At 35.1% G+C, this 18,159-nt stretch overlaps 3 protein-coding genes across 3 annotated transcripts; 1 reads left to right on the top strand and 2 right to left on the bottom strand.

The window, feature by feature from the left end:
- The first annotated feature begins 60 nt into the window (after positions 1-60).
- Positions 61-2,689, top strand: LOC120630891 (ragulator complex protein LAMTOR3 homolog). Its single transcript, XM_039900225.1, has 3 exons — positions 61-223; positions 301-493; positions 833-2,689. Exons 1-3 carry the CDS (start codon positions 180-182, stop codon positions 971-973), a joined length of 378 nt encoding a protein of 125 aa, XP_039756159.1. The 5' UTR covers positions 61-179; the 3' UTR covers positions 974-2,689.
- A 793-nt stretch (positions 2,690-3,482) lies between these two features.
- LOC120630890 (glyoxylate reductase/hydroxypyruvate reductase-like) lies at positions 3,483-12,319 on the bottom strand. Its single transcript, XM_039900224.1, has 7 exons — positions 11,967-12,319; positions 8,466-8,614; positions 6,680-6,869; positions 6,122-6,285; positions 5,604-5,768; positions 4,979-5,104; positions 3,483-4,139 (listed from the first exon to the last, which is right to left on the bottom strand). Exons 1-7 carry the CDS (start codon positions 12,110-12,112, stop codon positions 4,018-4,020), a joined length of 1,062 nt encoding a protein of 353 aa, XP_039756158.1. The 5' UTR covers positions 12,113-12,319; the 3' UTR covers positions 3,483-4,017.
- A 766-nt stretch (positions 12,320-13,085) lies between these two features.
- LOC120630940 (glyoxylate reductase/hydroxypyruvate reductase-like) lies at positions 13,086-17,230 on the bottom strand. Its single transcript, XM_039900305.1, has 7 exons — positions 16,970-17,230; positions 16,199-16,338; positions 15,526-15,715; positions 14,906-15,069; positions 14,105-14,269; positions 13,764-13,889; positions 13,086-13,239 (listed from the first exon to the last, which is right to left on the bottom strand). Exons 1-7 carry the CDS (start codon positions 17,041-17,043, stop codon positions 13,121-13,123), a joined length of 978 nt encoding a protein of 325 aa, XP_039756239.1. The 5' UTR covers positions 17,044-17,230; the 3' UTR covers positions 13,086-13,120.
- Positions 17,231-18,159: the final 929 nt, after the last annotated feature.

The following is an 18,159-nucleotide window of genomic DNA, read 5'->3' as shown; positions in this document are numbered from 1 at the left end:
AAGAGTAAGTTTGAAAAAAGGCAAAAATCGTCGTAATCCTGCTGTCAAAGTCAAACTTCAAACTTCAATGCTTCAAAGTTTTTATTACCTACAAGTTGTTTTGATTGTTTCTCAATTTTCCAATTTCTAGTTGTTTAACCTGCGAATAGTACCGATTCACATACGAAATATTATTAAATATGGTTGATGATCTGCGAAAATTTCTTAATCACTTACTGGAGAAGTAATACAGTTTCAAATATAAAAATTCAATTGCTGGCGACGTCGACACCTCAACTAATAACTTTATTTTTATACCAGGGTAAACGGTCTTCATTGTATACTGATCACAGATAGGGATGGGGTACCGGTGGTACGGTCAGTCACGGAGAAAGCGCCACAGTTGGCTCTGAGACCAAACTTCATATCCACCTTTGGAATGGCTACTGAACAAGCAAGCAAACTTGGACTTGGGAGGAACAAAACTATTATATCAATGTATTCGAGTTATCAGGTAAGATTTTATTTACCTGGCAGTTTTCTAATAAATTCTATAAATAAGGATAGGACAAACTTTAAGTTTGTCCTATCCTTATTTATAGAACAGTTTTTTTTTATTCTAATAATTTATGACTCCATGGTAGTGATATTAAACAGATGTGCAATATTGTGATCTCTAGGGAAAGCGGATGGACAACCCCCAATTCAATAATGAATCTTGAGCCAAAACCCAATACATTTTTTACTTTACCAGGGAATTGTAAACTGGGCCTAGCAAACTGTAGTAACTAATGACCAACTGTACTACCAACTTGGTAGTACAGTTTTAAATTATTGGTTTATAACATTTCAGGTGATACAGATGAATAAGTTGCCACTTGTGATCACTTTTATTGGCAGTGACAATTGCAATACTGGGCACATATTGTCTCTAGAAAGTCAAATTGAACCTTTCCTAAAGGATCTAGGTACTATAGTTGCTGATGCTCCATGATATAGCTTTTAATTTATGTTTGTTATCCTGACAGCCAAATACTGAAATGCTTATTAAACTTGAGGTGCTGCTAAAGTTTTAAGATTTGCTTATGAATGGAGATCGAAATGTTTTTGTGACAATGTTACTCTGGATCTTTATAAAATATGCACTAATTTTTGGAAGGTTTTTTAGTTTGAATTGTTTAAACTACTATTATCAGTGTTGAATATATCACTATAGGAGAAGCAAAATACATATTGTGAAAAAAAACTGTTCAAACAACCACATTAAAACAGATGATCCTTTTTTAATGAATTTTCTATACTTTTAGATAGGTATTTAGATAATATTCTTCTATGCCCTAGACCAATAGGGGGTACTGAACTTAGGGTATCTTTACATTATTGCCCAGAAATGGAGTGTGGTGGGTGTGAATTTCATTATTTCACCATAACCTACTGAAATACACATGTCCTATTTTTGCGCTATTTGCTAAAAGTTATTAAATATGATATTAGGTAATAGGAGACTTAAGAAGTACTGGGAAAGTTTGTTTTTATTGAGGTTTTATAATTTTATAGTATTGTAGATATTAAAGTGTGCTTGAAATAAATTGTTTCAGTATTTGACTGTTATATTCTGTTTATTAAAAAAAATGTGTTTATCATTTTAGATAATGTATTTAATTAATACTTGTTTTAAGTAGTTATTCTGTATTTTTCACATCAATATACAGTTTGTCTGCTGAAATAGTTTGTACATCGTTCGTGCGTCGTATTGTACACCCATGCGCTATGTGAAAACTCAAAATAAATAGCTACATTTAAAGTGCCTCATTCATCTCAAATTTCTAAAATTAATTACACTACTAAAAATCATAATACTGAGTGTACAAAATGTGACAGTACACAAATATACACTGCAGGCACAGCACGTGCCGAGTCTTTGAAGTAGCCGACGCGGCATGAGCGGCACAGCAGCCAGTGTCATCCCGCGCCAACTATTTGAGCGATCGAAGTATACAAGTCTTTTATAGACATTTGGGGGAAAAAACCAACATAAGTGTCTGAAAGAATTTCTTCAACCTAAACCTACCATACAAAAGACGGCACCTGAAAACAAAGATAAATAAATATAGGCAAAGATATGCCATCGCCTTAATTTCACATTGGTGTCATGTGCCCATTGAACCATGTACCGTCACCCATTTTTATTATTTTTTCTTATACAAGTTATATAAGAAAATTTCATCTGGTGGTAAGTGACGATGGTGGCGGGCGAATAATCGTTACCTTCTAAATCACTGTTATATCTATACAAGCCAGTGGTGTGCATACAGGTATAAGCGGGTAAGCAGGGAATCTCATCAAGTTTTTCATAACTTTTGCTGGACTGGACTTCCATTTTATATCATCTGCCCGCTTAGTTCATACCCTATGCATATCCTGTATGCACGCCATTGACACAATAATAATAATATCGTTTATTTCTTTCATCCAAATTGCACATATAATGTGTGGGTAAATACAAGCCCACCAACTAGCAATGCAGTAGCATGATGGTTTCCAGCAGTGGAACATTAATTAGGATTATGACGATTGGTGATAGGCATGTAAATAAAATGTAAATAAATGTTTTTTTATGAATAAAATGTGCCTCTAGAAGATTTATCGTTTATTGTATGTACTAAATAGCTTTATCATATATTATAATTATAATGTTGCTAAAATAATATTTCTGAAGTTTAATTCAAAGTTTCATCCCTACTCCAACTAGTCGAACTGCTAATGCAATAGTAGATTGGAGACTCCAAAATGCATATTCCGGTCACAATTTTCTATGCTTCCTTTACAATTAATGAAATAAAAAAAATCAAATAATTACCACATAAAAAGTATCTGGTAACTGCCTTGTTGGTCTAAGAATTTGACTACGGACGAGGGCCTTGCGTAGTGCGAGATTTTCTACCTTGTAGGCTTGTACCTACTACGTTACTGTTCCCGAGTATTGTCACTAGATAGCTCTGTTATGATTCTATATAAATGTTAGTTAAATTGCTCGGCCGAATAAGTTAGCGTAGGCAGAAAATCTCACTAGGGACCCTGTGTGCAAATTGTGGGATTTTTGTCTCAAGTGGTATCGATATAGCGCCATCTAGTGACAGTACGGTTTCCCAGTATTGTCAGTAGGTGGCGCTCTTCCGGTACCAAATAAATCATATTTAACTTTCCGCGCTCGACTAAGAGAACACGGGTAGAAAATCTCACAAGGGATATCTCATAAGTTGTTCTGGATCATAAGTGAATTCTGACTACTTTTCCGGAATAAGGAAATTGACAATAATATTGACGTCTGTCAATATTAGTGACTTTTATTTGATTGTTATCATAGTAAAACGTTACGCTTTTGACTTTAAATGGGAATACCGTTTCCCCAACCTAAAAGGCTAAGTATCCCCCTTTCCAACAATATAGGTTATAGTTGGAAAATGGGATGCTTAGCCTTGTATATGAAATAAAACGAATAATAAACATTAATAAAATATAATCGAGTATTACAATAAAAATAAGTAAGTAGTTAAACATAAGGCCAATTCCATCAACTTTTAGGGTCAACAGTTCAGATGATAAAATCATTAATTATGTTACATACCTATTTCAACTTCCGAACACTTAATTGAGTTTTACCAGGGAAATATTACAACTCAATTTGATTCATTATTAACATATTAAATCAGTGTAAGTACTTCAATATTAGAACAATGCCATCAACTTTAACGGTCGTTTTTCATTCCCATTGATTGATTGAGGTGGGTTGACGTTTTTGACGTTAATACATGCTCGTTTAACAAACCCACATAAAAGTACTGTAGAGGCATTTTGAAAACGACTAGATTATTTATTCGACAAAATAAAATACTTCGCGTTGTTTTGAATCAAAAATAAGCAAAATTCTCTATGAACGCTTGTTTGAAATAAAAAAAAATTGTACGCGGGCCACTTTTATAAATAAATTCTGTTAGTTTATTTCATTATATATTATGATTTTTTTCATTTAATTTTTTATGGCAACACTGGCGTTAGGAGGGGTTTCCCAGTGAGCGCGTTGACGATGTTCTCCGCTGCGAGCACAGCCATGTCGCTGCGCGTGCGCACCGTGGCGCTGCCGATGTGCGGGAGCACGACTAGAACAGATAATCAGTTTTAAATAAGAATTATAACGTTTTCTGAACAACGTAACACCGACGTCTAGTATTCGACCAGCATGTTACTAAACACGCAATTCAAATTATTAAATAACCTTTTAAGTCCATAGAGTATATAGTCTTCTCACATAATCCATACTACCTACTATTATAAAAGTCTTCTCACATAATCCATGCTACTATTATAAAAGCAAAAGCGGGTCTTATCATCATCATATCGACCCATTACCGGCCCACTACAGGGCACGGGTCTCCTCTCACAATGAGAAGGGGTTAAGGCCGTCCATCACGCTGGCCCAGTGCGGATTGATGGGCTCCACACACCTTTCAGAACGTTATGTAGAACTCTCAGGTATGCACCTGCATCATGAGGAAACCTTTCCTCATGATGTTTTCCTTCACGAAGCAGGTGATATTTTTAATAACTTAACACGTACATAACAAAAAAAAGCGTGTGTGTCTGTTTTTTTCTATGTTCGTCATGCACACATGCACCGATCTCGACGACATTTGGAATTATCTATGACCCCTTAGGTAGGTACCCTAAATCCAGCCTGCCGAGTGTGAGATTGTCAACCTACGTTTACATATTCGACATACACGTTAAAGTTAACTAAGATTTGTATAGAATTGAAAGAGCGTCATATAATTACAATACTAGGAAGCAGTCTTGTCACTAGATGGCACTTTCGATTTCGATGGAAAATCTCACACTAAGGCACCCTGGAGGTGGACATAGAATTCCGAAAAAGTATTCAAACTGAAATAAACGCCGACCAAGTCGTAGGCAACAGCTATTAATTAAAATGTTCACTTACACAAATTAGGCAATGTCAAGAGTTTGTTGTCTTTGGGTAGAGGCTCAGGTGTTGTTACGTCGAGACCGGCCGCGTAAATCTGCTTGTTCTTCAGAGCGTCGTACAGCGCATCCTGGTCTACTAAGTCTATGGAAAAAATTAAATGATAAAAAATTCTAGAATAACCAGAACTCAAACGTACGGGGTTCTGCTGTTAAATCCTCAGTAAAAAATGAGTGTGTGTGTGGGAATTTAGCTAAAAGCTTTATAATGTTTTGATTTTTTTTTTTGGTGATAAAAAGTTAGGTTGAGTATAAATGTGTTAGTGTTATTTGATTAGTTGTAAGTAGAAACAGGTACAAGTGCAGAATTTAAACATACAGAACCCTCATTCAGCCATTATTGCATGCAGCGCATTGCGTCTGAGGCACTTTACAGCCGAGGAGTGTTGCTAGCTCACTATTTTTTCCCATTTTCCCTATTTTATGGTAAATGTAAAACATTACATGTAAAATGTTTACATATTCAACTGCTAAATGGAGTGAAGTGACTAACCGCCTGTTCGAGAAACACTACTAAAGTAGAGTGGTTTTTGGCACGGTTTCTGCATGTTTTACACCTTTTTAAAAAATGTATTTGAACTCACCTCCTCGCCCAACATTGATGAGTATGGCGTTCTTCTTCATTTTCCCCAAGGTGGTGCTGTTGATCATGCGGTTGGTCTCATCGGTCAGGGGCACCGCCAACACCACGAAGTCACTCTGGTTGAGCAGGTTGTCCAACGATGTGAATTCAGCATTTAAAGCTTTAGCTGTGGGAATATTACATTTAAAATAAGTTTTGACAGCAGTGTCACGTCACTGCTGTCAAACGTCACTTTTCCATACAATAACTATACTAAAGTGACGTTTGACAGCAGTGATTGCAGCGCGCCTATTAGTATTATTATTTACAGTGTTTATTTTTTGTTTCAACTTTTAATTCTATTTTTGGTTTTTGTTTAATTTAATTCCAAGTTGTGTACACATAATTTTGGTTCTAGCTTAGAACAAAACTTATTATAACTTATATTTAGATCTACCTTTAGTTATTACCTGTTTTGTAAACCTAATAACAAAAAATAAATAAATAAATTAGTATAGATGGCATAATAGGATGTCTTACCTTCAGGTTTCTCCCTGTGTCCAGTGTATAGGAACTTGCCAACCTCGAAGCCGGACAATCTTTTCACCGTAGCCTGGCCGATACCGCCGAGCCCAATAATCCCCACTGTGCTGCCTCGGATATCTTGCCCCAGTGTTTTGGTGAAGCCTATATCCCATTGTCCGCTGTTGAGAAAATTTCATCATAATACACATCTATAATATAAAGATCAAAAGCGCAAATCTCGAGAGCAGCTTAACGGATTTCGCTAATATTTTTTTAGGATCATCCTTAAAGTACGAAAACGGTTCTCACGGAGAGAAAAATGTAAAAAATTCCTTAAAAACTCCCATACAAACTAGGTATGCGTAATAATACTAAAAACTCAATTTGCACTGTAATACAATACAATAAAGTTTTGGTGGAGAGGTTCCGGAAAGATATTAAAACCGGTAGTAACCTATTCGGCGCAGACTGAAATGACAATAAAGTAGTTACAGAGATATAAACATAGATCAAGGGAGTACAATTTGGTGGCCTTATCGCTACATAGCGATTTCTTCCAGGCAGGCTACTTACCTTTTAACTTGTTCTAAATTTTCAGTGAAGCGTCTCGCAGCGCCCAGTATCAAAGCAACAGCTATCTCAGCAACCGCGGAGCTTAGTACGTTGGGGGTGTTTGACAGCTTGATGCCCCTTGCTTTAAGCTCCGGCACGTTGGCGTGGTTGTAGCCCGCTGATGCGGTGCTCACGATTTTAAGCTGCGGCCCTGAAGAGTTATAACAATAACTTTAGATGGCTTTTAGTGCATTTTCAGCAGCATAACTGATACTAGGTACAACAACCTGTTCCATAAGAGATGGAGATGGAGAGCTCAGTTCTTCGCAGCAGGGAATAGATCGCCCCGGGGAAAAGGTTAATATGTTATCTCCTCCACATTCCCAGCAGCTTTATCAAATCTCCACGCAAGTGGAATTAACGTGCAAATAAAAAAACGTGTAGGTAAAACGGGGTTGAAGCGTTGTTAGTTCAGTGGGCGGGACTTCGTCTTCACTTGTGGGGGAGCGAGTTCGAATCCCAGCACGCACCTCTAAGTTATGTGCGTTTTAATCAATTTAAACATCAGTTGCTTCAACGGTGAAGGAATGCATTGCGAGGAAACCGGCATGCCTGAGAGTTCTCCATAATGTTCTCAAAGGTGTGTGGAGTCCACCAATCCGCTGGGCCAGCAAGGATCACGGCCTTAACCCCTTCTCATTGTGGGAGGAGACCCGTTCCCGTGGGCCAGTAATGGGTTGATAAATTTAACTATTTGATATTAAATGGATATTGCTATAAATAAATAAATATAAAATAAATATACTACGACAATACACACATCGCGATCTAGCCCCAAAGTAAGCGTAGCTTGTGTTATGGGAACTAAGATAGCTGCTGAATATTTTTAGGAATATAATACACATAAATACTTATAATATACAGATAAACACCCACTGAAAAAAAATCATGTTCATTACACAAATATTTTTCAGTTGTGGCAATCGAACCCACGGCCTAGGACTCAGAGAGTAGTGTCGCTGCCCACTGCGCCAGTCGGCCGTCAAATGCTATGCTATGAAGACTTGTTGTAATCAATCAATTGCCTATAATAGTCCGCTGGTGGACTAAAGGCCTCTGTCAATGGTAGGGTTTGCCAAAACCCCGCTAAGCAGACGGGTTGGCGATCGCATCGGATAGCACAGAGGAAATTTCTGCTCTTTCTCAGTTTTATTCCCCAGTTTTATACCCCCGGGAAGGGAAGTGCTGGTGGCAACTGTATTCTGATCTACCTGTCACTACACGGTACAGAAACACTTGGTTAGTTGATTTATCCAGTCAACCTAATTTGAGACAGGTGGAGCGGCGTTATACACTTATCGTTATCAGTATTGCATATTGAAGTCCTAATCACTGATAAGTTAATATTAAGAACTTACTGTTATTGTTATCACCTATAAACCATTTGATTTCAATGATTTATGCATGTTGGTACGCTGTCTTATCTTTAGGAAGAACAGCGGGGTTTCGATATACCTAGATTAAAGATTTATGCAGCAGAAATCGAGCGCGTTCAATGGTTTTGGCGAGCGCACGAACGAGACGATATTAATCCTCGTAATATTAAGAAAAAACTGAAATCCTACATTTTAAGTCACTTATGAACATTTTTATACACAAAATCTTAACCTGGCAATAAATAACCTAGACTTAATTCTCTGTCAGAATATAACAAACCTGGGTTATTTTCTAAACTTTTATGTAAATAAATAAATAAAAGAAAAAATGTCAAGGAAAATTCCTGTCCTGCCTTCTCGCTTGAAATTACCTGCCTTATCCAGCAGCTCTTTAGAGATCGGATGGTGGGAGGACCACAAAAGCGCCGAGCAGCCTGGTATGAGGTTGAGCAGTTCTTCCTTGTTCTCCCTCACACCTTCTTCCCCGAAGTGTAGGTACCGACTTTGCAACACTGTGAAACTGTTAAAATGTACATTTGAAAACAATTAAATAATTTTGTGTATTTCTAAATAATACTTTAAAAGTTTTTATTTGATTAAAAGTTTGTATCTTAAACTATGTCTTGGGGGTCATTTTCTTCCCATATGTGCATCAATATTAGAGAAAAAATAGAGAGAGTACATATTTAGAAGTGTGTGTAAGTGTGTGTGAGTGTGTGCGTACTGTGTGCGTGCGTATGTGTGCGTGTGTGAGAGCGAGGGTCTGTGTGCCTCAGCGTGAGAAATGAGAACGTACCTATCGTCCGCACAAGCATAAAAAATTTGGACAACTTTGCTCGATGTTGTTATCTTTGATAAGGTTTTATATAACCCGCTCTATGTTACTAAGTAGGTAGGTATATGAAGTTAAGATTTAAGTTTCTTTTCACCATGTAGGTATAGGTATATTTGCCGCTTTAAACATGAGATAAAAACTGATTAGTTAGCATGAGATAATGACTACAAGTATACCTACTTGTATGGTCATTATTTCGTAATTAGCATGTTCGAAACGGTTAAACGGTTTTCTTTAAAGTCACCTTGAATTATTACCTTGAAGTTTCAGTAGCCGTTCCAGCGGGGGGCTATCAGGCTAGCCCCCAAAAGCTTTAGGGGGGCTACTATAGGTACACGGGGTAATCTGTAGTCTTGCAGTTCGTCGCAAGACATTGCAAACCCATGCATATTTTGATTACATATCATCTGAGGCACCCGCTACTTAAACAATGCAATGCACACGCTCGTGTGTTGAATCGAATTAGAATCGGTTTTTTCATTTTACTGGTTAAAAAAACGTAACCGAAATTTGATCGTACATGATTCCCAAACCAGTTTTCCATTCCCATTTTAATTTTTTTTTTTACAATTTTGCAAAGGTAGGACCTAGGTATCTACTTTTTTATTTTTTTTTATATTTATTTCCAGTACAAGTTAGCACTTGACTGCAGTTCCACCTGGTGATAAGTGATGATGCACTCGAAGATGGTAGCGGGCTAACCTGTTAGGGAGTAGGTATGGCATTCATAACTCTAATCGGTTTCTACGTGACATCGCATCCCCTGCCGGGTATCGAACCCGGGTACTCCCACTTAAATTCACAGCGCTCACTGTTGCGCCAGGTAAGTCGCCCAACCCTACTCTATAATAGTTGTTAGGTTATCACAATAATTAACTATTTTCTAAAAGGCCTGCTCTTCTCGATAGAATCTGCCTTTCAAACTGATGCTAAACTGTCAATATAGACAGTTTGACACGACGATTCAAAAGTGATTATTAACCAGGCCTACTTGAAATAAAGAAATAACAAATCCCGTGGGAACCATATGTTTGTCCGGGATTAAAAACAGAATAAAAAAGATTGATATCTTTTTCATTCTATTCTTTCTAGGTTACATTTATCATTAACAAAATTTCAGTGGATCAAGTAGGTGCAATATTGTTATAATAATTCTATCGATTTTCTCATATATAGGGTCATTTCGCCTGTTTGCGTCCACTTAGTGGAGTTGTTAGGTTTGAACGTGAAAAAAAAAATGTCCGTGCGGTAGTTTTTAATCAAATATGGTTGTAATGTAGTCCCTATATAGTCTTGTCAAGTTTAATGCACAGTTTTGGACAACGCATCTGATGTTTTATTCTACACAGGTACAAATAGCTGAAACAGGCGATTTTCCCATTTTGCGTCCACAAAATCCAGATTGCGTCCGCCTGTGGACCAATTGGCGTCCACCTGTTTAGAAATAATTAGGAAGGGAAATAGGAAATAAAAAGGGAAGGTTGTGATTTTAATCAAAACATTTATTTAATACCTAATTGCTGATATCATAAAAGTTAACATAAATTGCACTTCAGGATATTTTTTTTTCTCCTCCAACTAACTCCATTAATAGATTCACTATTATTTCGAATATCATGTCGATGGCTTTATACGATTCTATTTTACCATTTCGGTACAAAGCCTTTAAAATTGGCCAAGTGCGAATCGGACTGGCGCGTTCCGTTTTTTATTTTATTTTTAAATATTTATTGTTATAGCGGCAATAGAAATACATCATCCATGAACATTTCAACTGTCTTACTATCACGATTAATGAGCTACAGCCTGGTGACAGACGAACAGCGAAGTCTTAGTACTGGGTTCCTGTTTTTACCCTTTGGGTAAGGAACCCTAAAAATGGAACAAAATTCAAATATTGGCAAATACATAAAATAATTTTCGTATAATAATTGTATATTTTTAGGTTAGGTAGGTTATAAAGAGTATATTTAAACAAAATTATATCAATTTTACTCTATTATTTTCGTGTGATAAAAAGATGGACGTAAAATGTTATAGGGTTTCTAATGTAGGAAAACTGTGCGTCCAAGTCTGATTTTTGACATTCATTATCTTTTTTTATATTTCTAATAATATGGACGCAAATCGGCCATCATATTATGCATGTTAATGTTGTTAAAATTGATAGGAAGTTTATATTGTTTTACCCATGTTATCGTATTTAATTAAACATCTTACTGAGAAATAGTTAGAGTAATCTGCGTCCTCAGCGGACGCAAAGTGGTTTTTTTATAAATTTTATGTACCAGTTCGCGTCCACCTTATATAAAACTGTGAGTAGAAAAATATACGCACAAACATCGTTATTCCTTTAGTGTGGTTCACAATTAAGGTCTAGGGATAACAAAGTATTCTAAATTTCACATAAACACCTTAAATACTTACCGTGAAAAGTACAGCTGCTCACTATTTTTTTTACAACAGATTCGCGCGTCAGCACTTGTTGGTTGCACACGCAAGATTAGTTTATTTTTCATTAAATTTGGGTTGCACGCACAGATCTTTTGTTTGTGTGTGAGTACCTGTCATAGGTCCGAACATCAATAGCAGCGCTCTTGTTTAGATTGGTGTGTCGGTATTGTTATTTTTCACTGTTGTAAAACAGTGTACCGTCGTTTGGACGCGAATTGGGCGTCGGACGCGAAAAGGCGAAAAGACCCTAGTGAACTTAAAAAAAAACACAAGAGTCCATATTAAACTAATGTTATTAGTCCATATTAAATTAAACTTGTGTTTGGTTATAGAAAAAAGCTTAAATAAAAGTGTATCTATATAGGTAGGTATTTGTTTCTTACAACGGCTTCTTACATGCAGCGATCTAATTAGTTACCTATAATAATATGTAGGTAATAATGTCACAATCGTACTGTACTTATACACAAGTAAAGTAGGTACCTAGGTATAATGAAAACCATCGATATGGTGAAAACAAATCTTTTTCATTAAAGCGTTCCATTTAAAGCCTTAAATTATACATAAATGAAAACTACTCAACTGTTCTTTTAGCACTTCCAATCCACTCTCAGGAAAGTCGTTGGACGACACGAGAACCTTTAGATTTTTCGTCATTTTTGTCGATAACGCGTCACTACTTGCAGACAGAGCACTCGCGAATAACGCGAGCGGCAGTAAATACAACATCACTTGAGCGGTTTCTTATCTGTTAAATGTTAACAGTCGATAGAGGTATTGTTTTATCTGAATACGCGAAACTGTGTGCTCAATATCAAGGCCGCGAACAAAGTGATTACTGGCTGGTCGGTACAAAATAACTCATAGCGTCTACTCTGGAGATTGTTTCTAAATAAAGACTTTGTTATGCGTGGGTGAAGGCAAACGCGTCCAGTACCTACTCACCTAACTAGCCAGTTTTTTTTATTATATCGACGGAGGGTATGCATCGACTATTTGTCTTTTGGATTATGAAAATAGAGTGCCTATTTTAAAATACCTATGAAAAAAGCAAAGATTTAAATTCAAAACAAATTATAATGAATAAAATAAAATTTATACATGCCCTTCTAAAAACAATTTTATATTATTTTTAGAAGGACAAGTATGAATAAATCGACTACACAATTATTATTATTATTTATTTTACAGGTCTTTTTTTCTTGATGCTTTTGATGTGTGGAGAAATTGAGTTACTGCAAAATTATATAACATAACCTATCTACTTTATAAATATGACCACATGAGCCGATACACACTGCTAGACGGATTTACAGGGATAACTGGCTAACCCTTATCTGTCGTACCTAGTTACTCATTATTCTTTATTAAATCATGGTCGGTTGTCTCACTACTTTTCTCCAATTTTATGAATTACAATACAGTTTTTTTATATTACTGGTCTTATTATTGAATTAAATATTTTCTAAAATTCTTATTCACAGATTATTAAAAGTAAATGAATTTATCGATTTTTATGAGATTTACCACGTAATAATCCCTTTATCCAAATTTTGAATTTGCCGCGCATTTGTTTTGTCGTTAGGTTGGCATTACTAGGTTTAAATGTTGATGCATACTAGATACTTTTCAATTTTATTAATACAAGGACAAATTTCCGTAGTTATAAATATATATAGGGATGATTAAGAAAACAAAATACTAACTAGATTCACTTCTTTTAATCTTGAGTGTTAATCAGACAACAGGGTTTAACATTGGTTTATTCTCAAGAGCTAAAAGTATATTGTTGGCAGCTATACACGCCATGGCATTTCTGGTGTCCACAGTGGCACTACCTAGATGGGGCATAATAACTGAAACAATAAACACGTACAAAATAAAACAGGGTTTACGTAATATAACAAAGAAAAGGTAGTAACTGTACACACTAGGGCAGGATTAGTTTATTAACTCCGCAGACCATGTAAAAATATTGATTGTAATGTAATGATTTCAACGTAAATGACGCGTGCCCATATAATGAAAAATCTCTTCTAAATTATAAGCAACAGCTTTGTTATAAATAATATAATAATAATTATTAAATAAATAATATATATATATTTTTTCATATTATCTGAAATTATTTTATTAATTGGGTAATAGGTAGATTAGATTAACAAAGCCAATACAAGATATATCAGTTGTTCTATTAGTGTCAATTAACGCGACGAAAGACTATTATAGAATTTTAACAACTTAATCCTTTGTATAAATATATATGTAATATGATAAATGTATGATAAATATATGATAAATCGAGGGATATATATAAGAAAAGATTTCTTGAATCTAATAAAATGAAATATGTTTAAAAAGTAAATAAAATAATACTAACAACAATTAGGTAAAGATATAAGTGGATCATCTTTAGGCAGAGGTTCTGGTGTAGTTACATCGAGACCGGCAGCAAAGATTTGTCCTTCTTTCAAAGCGTCATAAAGGGCTTTTTGATCAATCAATCCTGAAAGCGAAATATATTAAAAATATATAATACATATTGATATATATTGACATATATCCAAATATATGTGATAAATACATGACATATTTAATTTCAGGCCAAGCTTATTCAATTTTTTTTACAAATGAAATCATCTTAAATGCCTTTGACGTAAAGTTTCACAGTATTTATTTAATAGCTGACACAAATATTATTTAAAACTATTAGTAATAAACCTCCTCTGCCAATGTTCACAAGTACAGCAGTGCTTTTCATAATCTGCAAACTCTTAGCGTTGATCAAATGCTTTGTTTCTTCTGATAATGGACAGCATAGAATAACGAAGTCACTTTCTTTTAGCAACTGTTCCAAGGGCACACGCTGCGCTCCTAATGCTTTTGCTGTAACAGTGAAATTTTACATCAAGGAATTGAATATGGTAACGACGGAAATCCTACTATCTATAAATTATAAATTATAAATGTGAAAGTGTTGATGTTTGTTACTTAATCAAGCAAAAAGGGCTAAACGAATTTGGCATGCATGTAGCCTTTGACATGAAATAGAACATAGGCTACCTTTTATCCTGATTCCTTAAGTAGATCTTAAAGGAAAATTGAAAATTGTTTACGAGCTAAGCCGCGGACAGACAGCTTTAAAATATATGCATGCAGGTATGCGTGTCACTCATTCCATGGAAAAGGACATGTTCTTTCTATACCAATCTTTCAAATAGTTGATGTGGTAGGATTAAAAATTGTTAACGAGCGAAACTTTCTACCCAATTCTAAAGTCCGCACAGACGAAGTTGCGGGCAGTAGCTAATTTATATATTGAAGACACTTTTTTAAACGTATAGCAATCATAAACTTAAAATTATGTAGAAAGGGAAGTTTTCTGTACGAATATTTATGTAGATGCCAATGCTATTTTGGATAATTACATGAAACTAAAATGGAGTAATAAAAATATTATATCCTAGTTTATTCTTGATTCCTCAAGAACATTATGGAACGTAAATATAGCGTTGAACCTACCTTCCGGTTTATCAGTGCGTCCACTGTAAATAAACTTTGCTACATCGAACCCTTTTAATCTTCGAACTACGGCCTGACCAACACCTCCAAGGCCAACGATTCCAACTGTACTTCTTGCTATATCCTGCCCCAGGCTCCACTGAACGCCAAATTTCCATTCTCCACTGTTACAGAAATCAAGATGCAAGAGAGTTTTACAGGTTGTAAATGGTGCAATGTTTGATGGATGCATCGAGTTTATCATCACAGTAAAATGGATCTTATTCATATTAAATTAATATCAGAAGTGCGTCTCTTTGGACGAAACGAGAGACACAAGTTTCAGTTTACTATGTCGATATAGAGTTTAGAAATCGAAAACAACACCTTGATTGCGAGCAAGAAAATCTTGTACTAAGGCTACTGAAGTTCGAACTTGGGCATTCAAGGTGTTATTAGTGGTCGAACTTCAAATTTCCAACATGGGGAAATGTCCATGATATGCAAAAACATCAAACATAATGAATCAAACATAATGAATTTGGTAAGTATCGATGAACGGCGGCCTGGTGGTGACCACCAGCCAAAATTTAAATTTTCCTAACTGAAACTCTTTTAGGTACTTTATTTTACTATTTTACCTTTCCAGTTCCTTTATTCCTTCCTTAAATCGTCTTGCAGCGCCTATAACGAGCCCCACAGTGATATCGGCAACTGCATCGTCCAGTACATTGAGCGTGTTTCCCAAAGGCAATCCACGTTTTACTAATTCATCGACATCAATGTGGTCTATCCCGGACGCCATCGTTGTAACAGCTTTGAGCCGTGGTCCTGGCATAAAACTTTTAATATATGCATGCTTAATGCATTTGAATTTTTAAATACAACCACAAATGGAACATAGTTAAAATGACATCTCGTGATGATGGTCTCTCCAATAGGATAAATATATATATGTATAATATAAGAGTTATACAATAATTGCACACAACTAGGTCAACGATAATTGGACGAAGTCGATGTTACTATAAAACACTAAGGATGGAAAGGATTTAAACGAAATTATTGTAAAGCATATACACATACATACGTCCACAGTACATTTATGGTCACAGTAGGTTCGGTTAAAAACTTTTGCTAACATAGTTTCATACATATCTGCTTTAATAACATAGTGTAACGTTAGGCTTCTACTTTATTTATTAATTATACTTATATAGTTATCAGAAAAACAAATGTATTATTAAATTTTTACTGATTAGGAATGTGGATAGCTAATGAATTTACATTTTGCCTCAAAAAGTAATAACTGACCTGCTAAGTCCAATATTTCTCCCGTAAGTCGATGTTTCGTATTCCATACAAGCGCATCGAAGCCGTTAGAAATATTCTTTTTTATTTCAGGAAGACTTTCAGGATCACTATCTAAATACGGGATAATGGTAGGTTCCAGTCTGCAATATTTTTAATTGTGATTAAATATAAATTTTATTCGTTTATCATTATATGTATATCTTACATAAATCAAAACTTTTAGAGTAAACTATTGATCGAGTGAAGCGTGTATACTCAGGTAAATCTGTATCTACTTTGGTTAAGTACAAATTGTCATTGTTGTGTTAGAGTTGTTTAACTTTTAACGTACACTAATATACACTAAGGTACAATTTTTATTACAGCACTGATTAATTTCAATTTTATTTGTTTTTTGTTAAGTATATTGCTGTATTTCTATAATAATAATATTTCTATATTTACAAATGGAACAAAAATGCTAAGATAAAAATTCAATAGTGTGCGCCAACTCTTCAATGTTCCACAATTTTTTGATCTCTAAAAAAAAAGAGTATTTAAGTAGATATATATTTGCTTAATTAATTCTTAAGTCACTGTATATAAATAGTATATATATATATATATATATACTGACCTAGGTACCTATTTAAAAACATAATAGCGATGTAAAGTACCTGCTTAATACAATTCCATATAAATTATTATAGGTTATGTATATTTTAGTCAAATTTTAGTTTAAAGATAAGCGTATGTTACATGACATTGTAATTTATATGACTACCTACTTACTTGGTTTTTAATAATTTTAATCCAGCATCCGGGTATGACTTATTTACAACCAGGACTCTTTTTAAAGCCATCATGAAATTTTTAAATTCTTGCAATAACTCCTGGAATCCAAACGCGTTGACAAGAACAGATATATATAACCTGATTGATTTCCTTATTATATATTAGGAATTGAAGATGGTTGTTATCAGTTTCTACAATCCTCACTTTAATAATACATACTCAGTTGAATATGTCTGTTTATCTGATAAAGCCAGTTTACATTGATAGTAGATCAGCTGTGATAGAAAATGAAAAATGATCGTTAGTTGCGCCATCTGTTGTCTAGTAGATACACTTCTTTCGGAGAGAATGTTCAATAAACTTCAACACTAGGTGGCAGTACTAGTATTTAAAACATTTTTGTATACACTACAAAAACCGACTTCATAGATTTATATCGATGACTACGAATAAACATGCAATTTCACGACCGTACACGACCCACATATGTTAGAAAATTCTATGGAAATTAGCCTCAGGTGTTTTCCAAATATTCTATTCTGTTTTATTTTTAGTTTTAGGATTTCATTAATATAATATTAAAGATGTACCATGTAATAGTATAAATGCTTGGTTGCTTGTAGGTTTCAAATGTTGTGCGTAAAATCCATATCCATACCTACTTGAAATTATAAATGCGTTTTTTGTTTGTTTGTTTGTCCTGCCTTCACGCCGCGTGGAAAAGCTTTTTGGCTACCTCCGTCCTTTTGGGCTGGACAGAGGTTGTGGTGGGACTCGTAAACCCCAACTAAAACCACCACGGCATGTTGGCTTTTCTAGACGCCCGGGGAGCCCGTTGTGTACTTCTCGTTGAAAAATATCAAATTTCCAAGAATGGTTTACAGGAACATTCGTACATTTACATCCAATATCACCTTTCCTTAATGTAGTAATAATTAATCGAAAAACTTAGTCACCGCGGGTAAAACCGCAGGGCGCAGCTAGTTTTTAAGAAATCCACTTTATTTTATATATAAGTACTAGCTGTTGCCCGCGTGCTTCACCGCGTATTACGGTTTTTTACAAATTCCATGGGAACCTTGTGTTTCCTGGGATAAAAAATCTAAAATTCATTTATTTATGATTAGATTACATTGGATCAATAACCACGGAGACGATGGCGTCAGAAAATTTAGTAATAATATATT

This window comes from Pararge aegeria, chromosome 17, assembly GCF_905163445.1.
Source record: "Pararge aegeria chromosome 17, ilParAegt1.1, whole genome shotgun sequence".
Lineage (NCBI taxonomy): Eukaryota > Metazoa > Arthropoda > Insecta > Lepidoptera > Nymphalidae > Pararge > Pararge aegeria.
The sequence above is the reverse complement of the archived record's forward strand: the minus strand, read 5'-3'. Positions and strand labels throughout refer to the sequence as shown.

Bases quoted from the DNA above. Each gene is read 5' to 3' on its own strand.
- LOC120630891 (XM_039900225.1), top strand. From the start codon at position 180: ATGGTTGATGATCTGCGAAAATTTCTTAATCACTTACTGGAGAA. The intron at 224-300 runs GTAATACAGTTT...TTTTTATACCAG, and splicing joins CTTAATCACTTACTGGAGAA to GGTAAACGGTCTTCATTGTA. The intron at 494-832 runs GTAAGATTTTAT...ATAACATTTCAG, and splicing joins CAATGTATTCGAGTTATCAG to GTGATACAGATGAATAAGTT.
- LOC120630890 (XM_039900224.1), bottom strand. From the start codon at position 12,112: ATGTTGTATTTACTGCCGCTCGCGTTATTCGCGAGTGCTCTGTCTGCA. The intron at 6,286-6,679 runs GTAAGTAGCCTG...TTTTCTCAACAG, and splicing joins AATTTAGAACAAGTTAAAAG to CGGACAATGGGATATAGGCT. The intron at 5,105-5,603 runs GTGAGTTCAAAT...TTTTTTCCATAG, and splicing joins CATCAATGTTGGGCGAGGAG to ACTTAGTAGACCAGGATGCG.
- LOC120630940 (XM_039900305.1), bottom strand. From the start codon at position 17,043: ATGATGGCTTTAAAAAGAGTCCTGGTTGTAAATAAGTCATACCCGGAT. The intron at 16,339-16,969 runs GTAAGTAGGTAG...AAAATATTGCAG, and splicing joins TTAAAATTATTAAAAACCAA to ACTGGAACCTACCATTATCC. The intron at 13,240-13,763 runs GTTAGTATTATT...TTATTGTTTCAG, and splicing joins TATATCTTTACCTAATTGTT to TTATTATGCCCCATCTAGGT.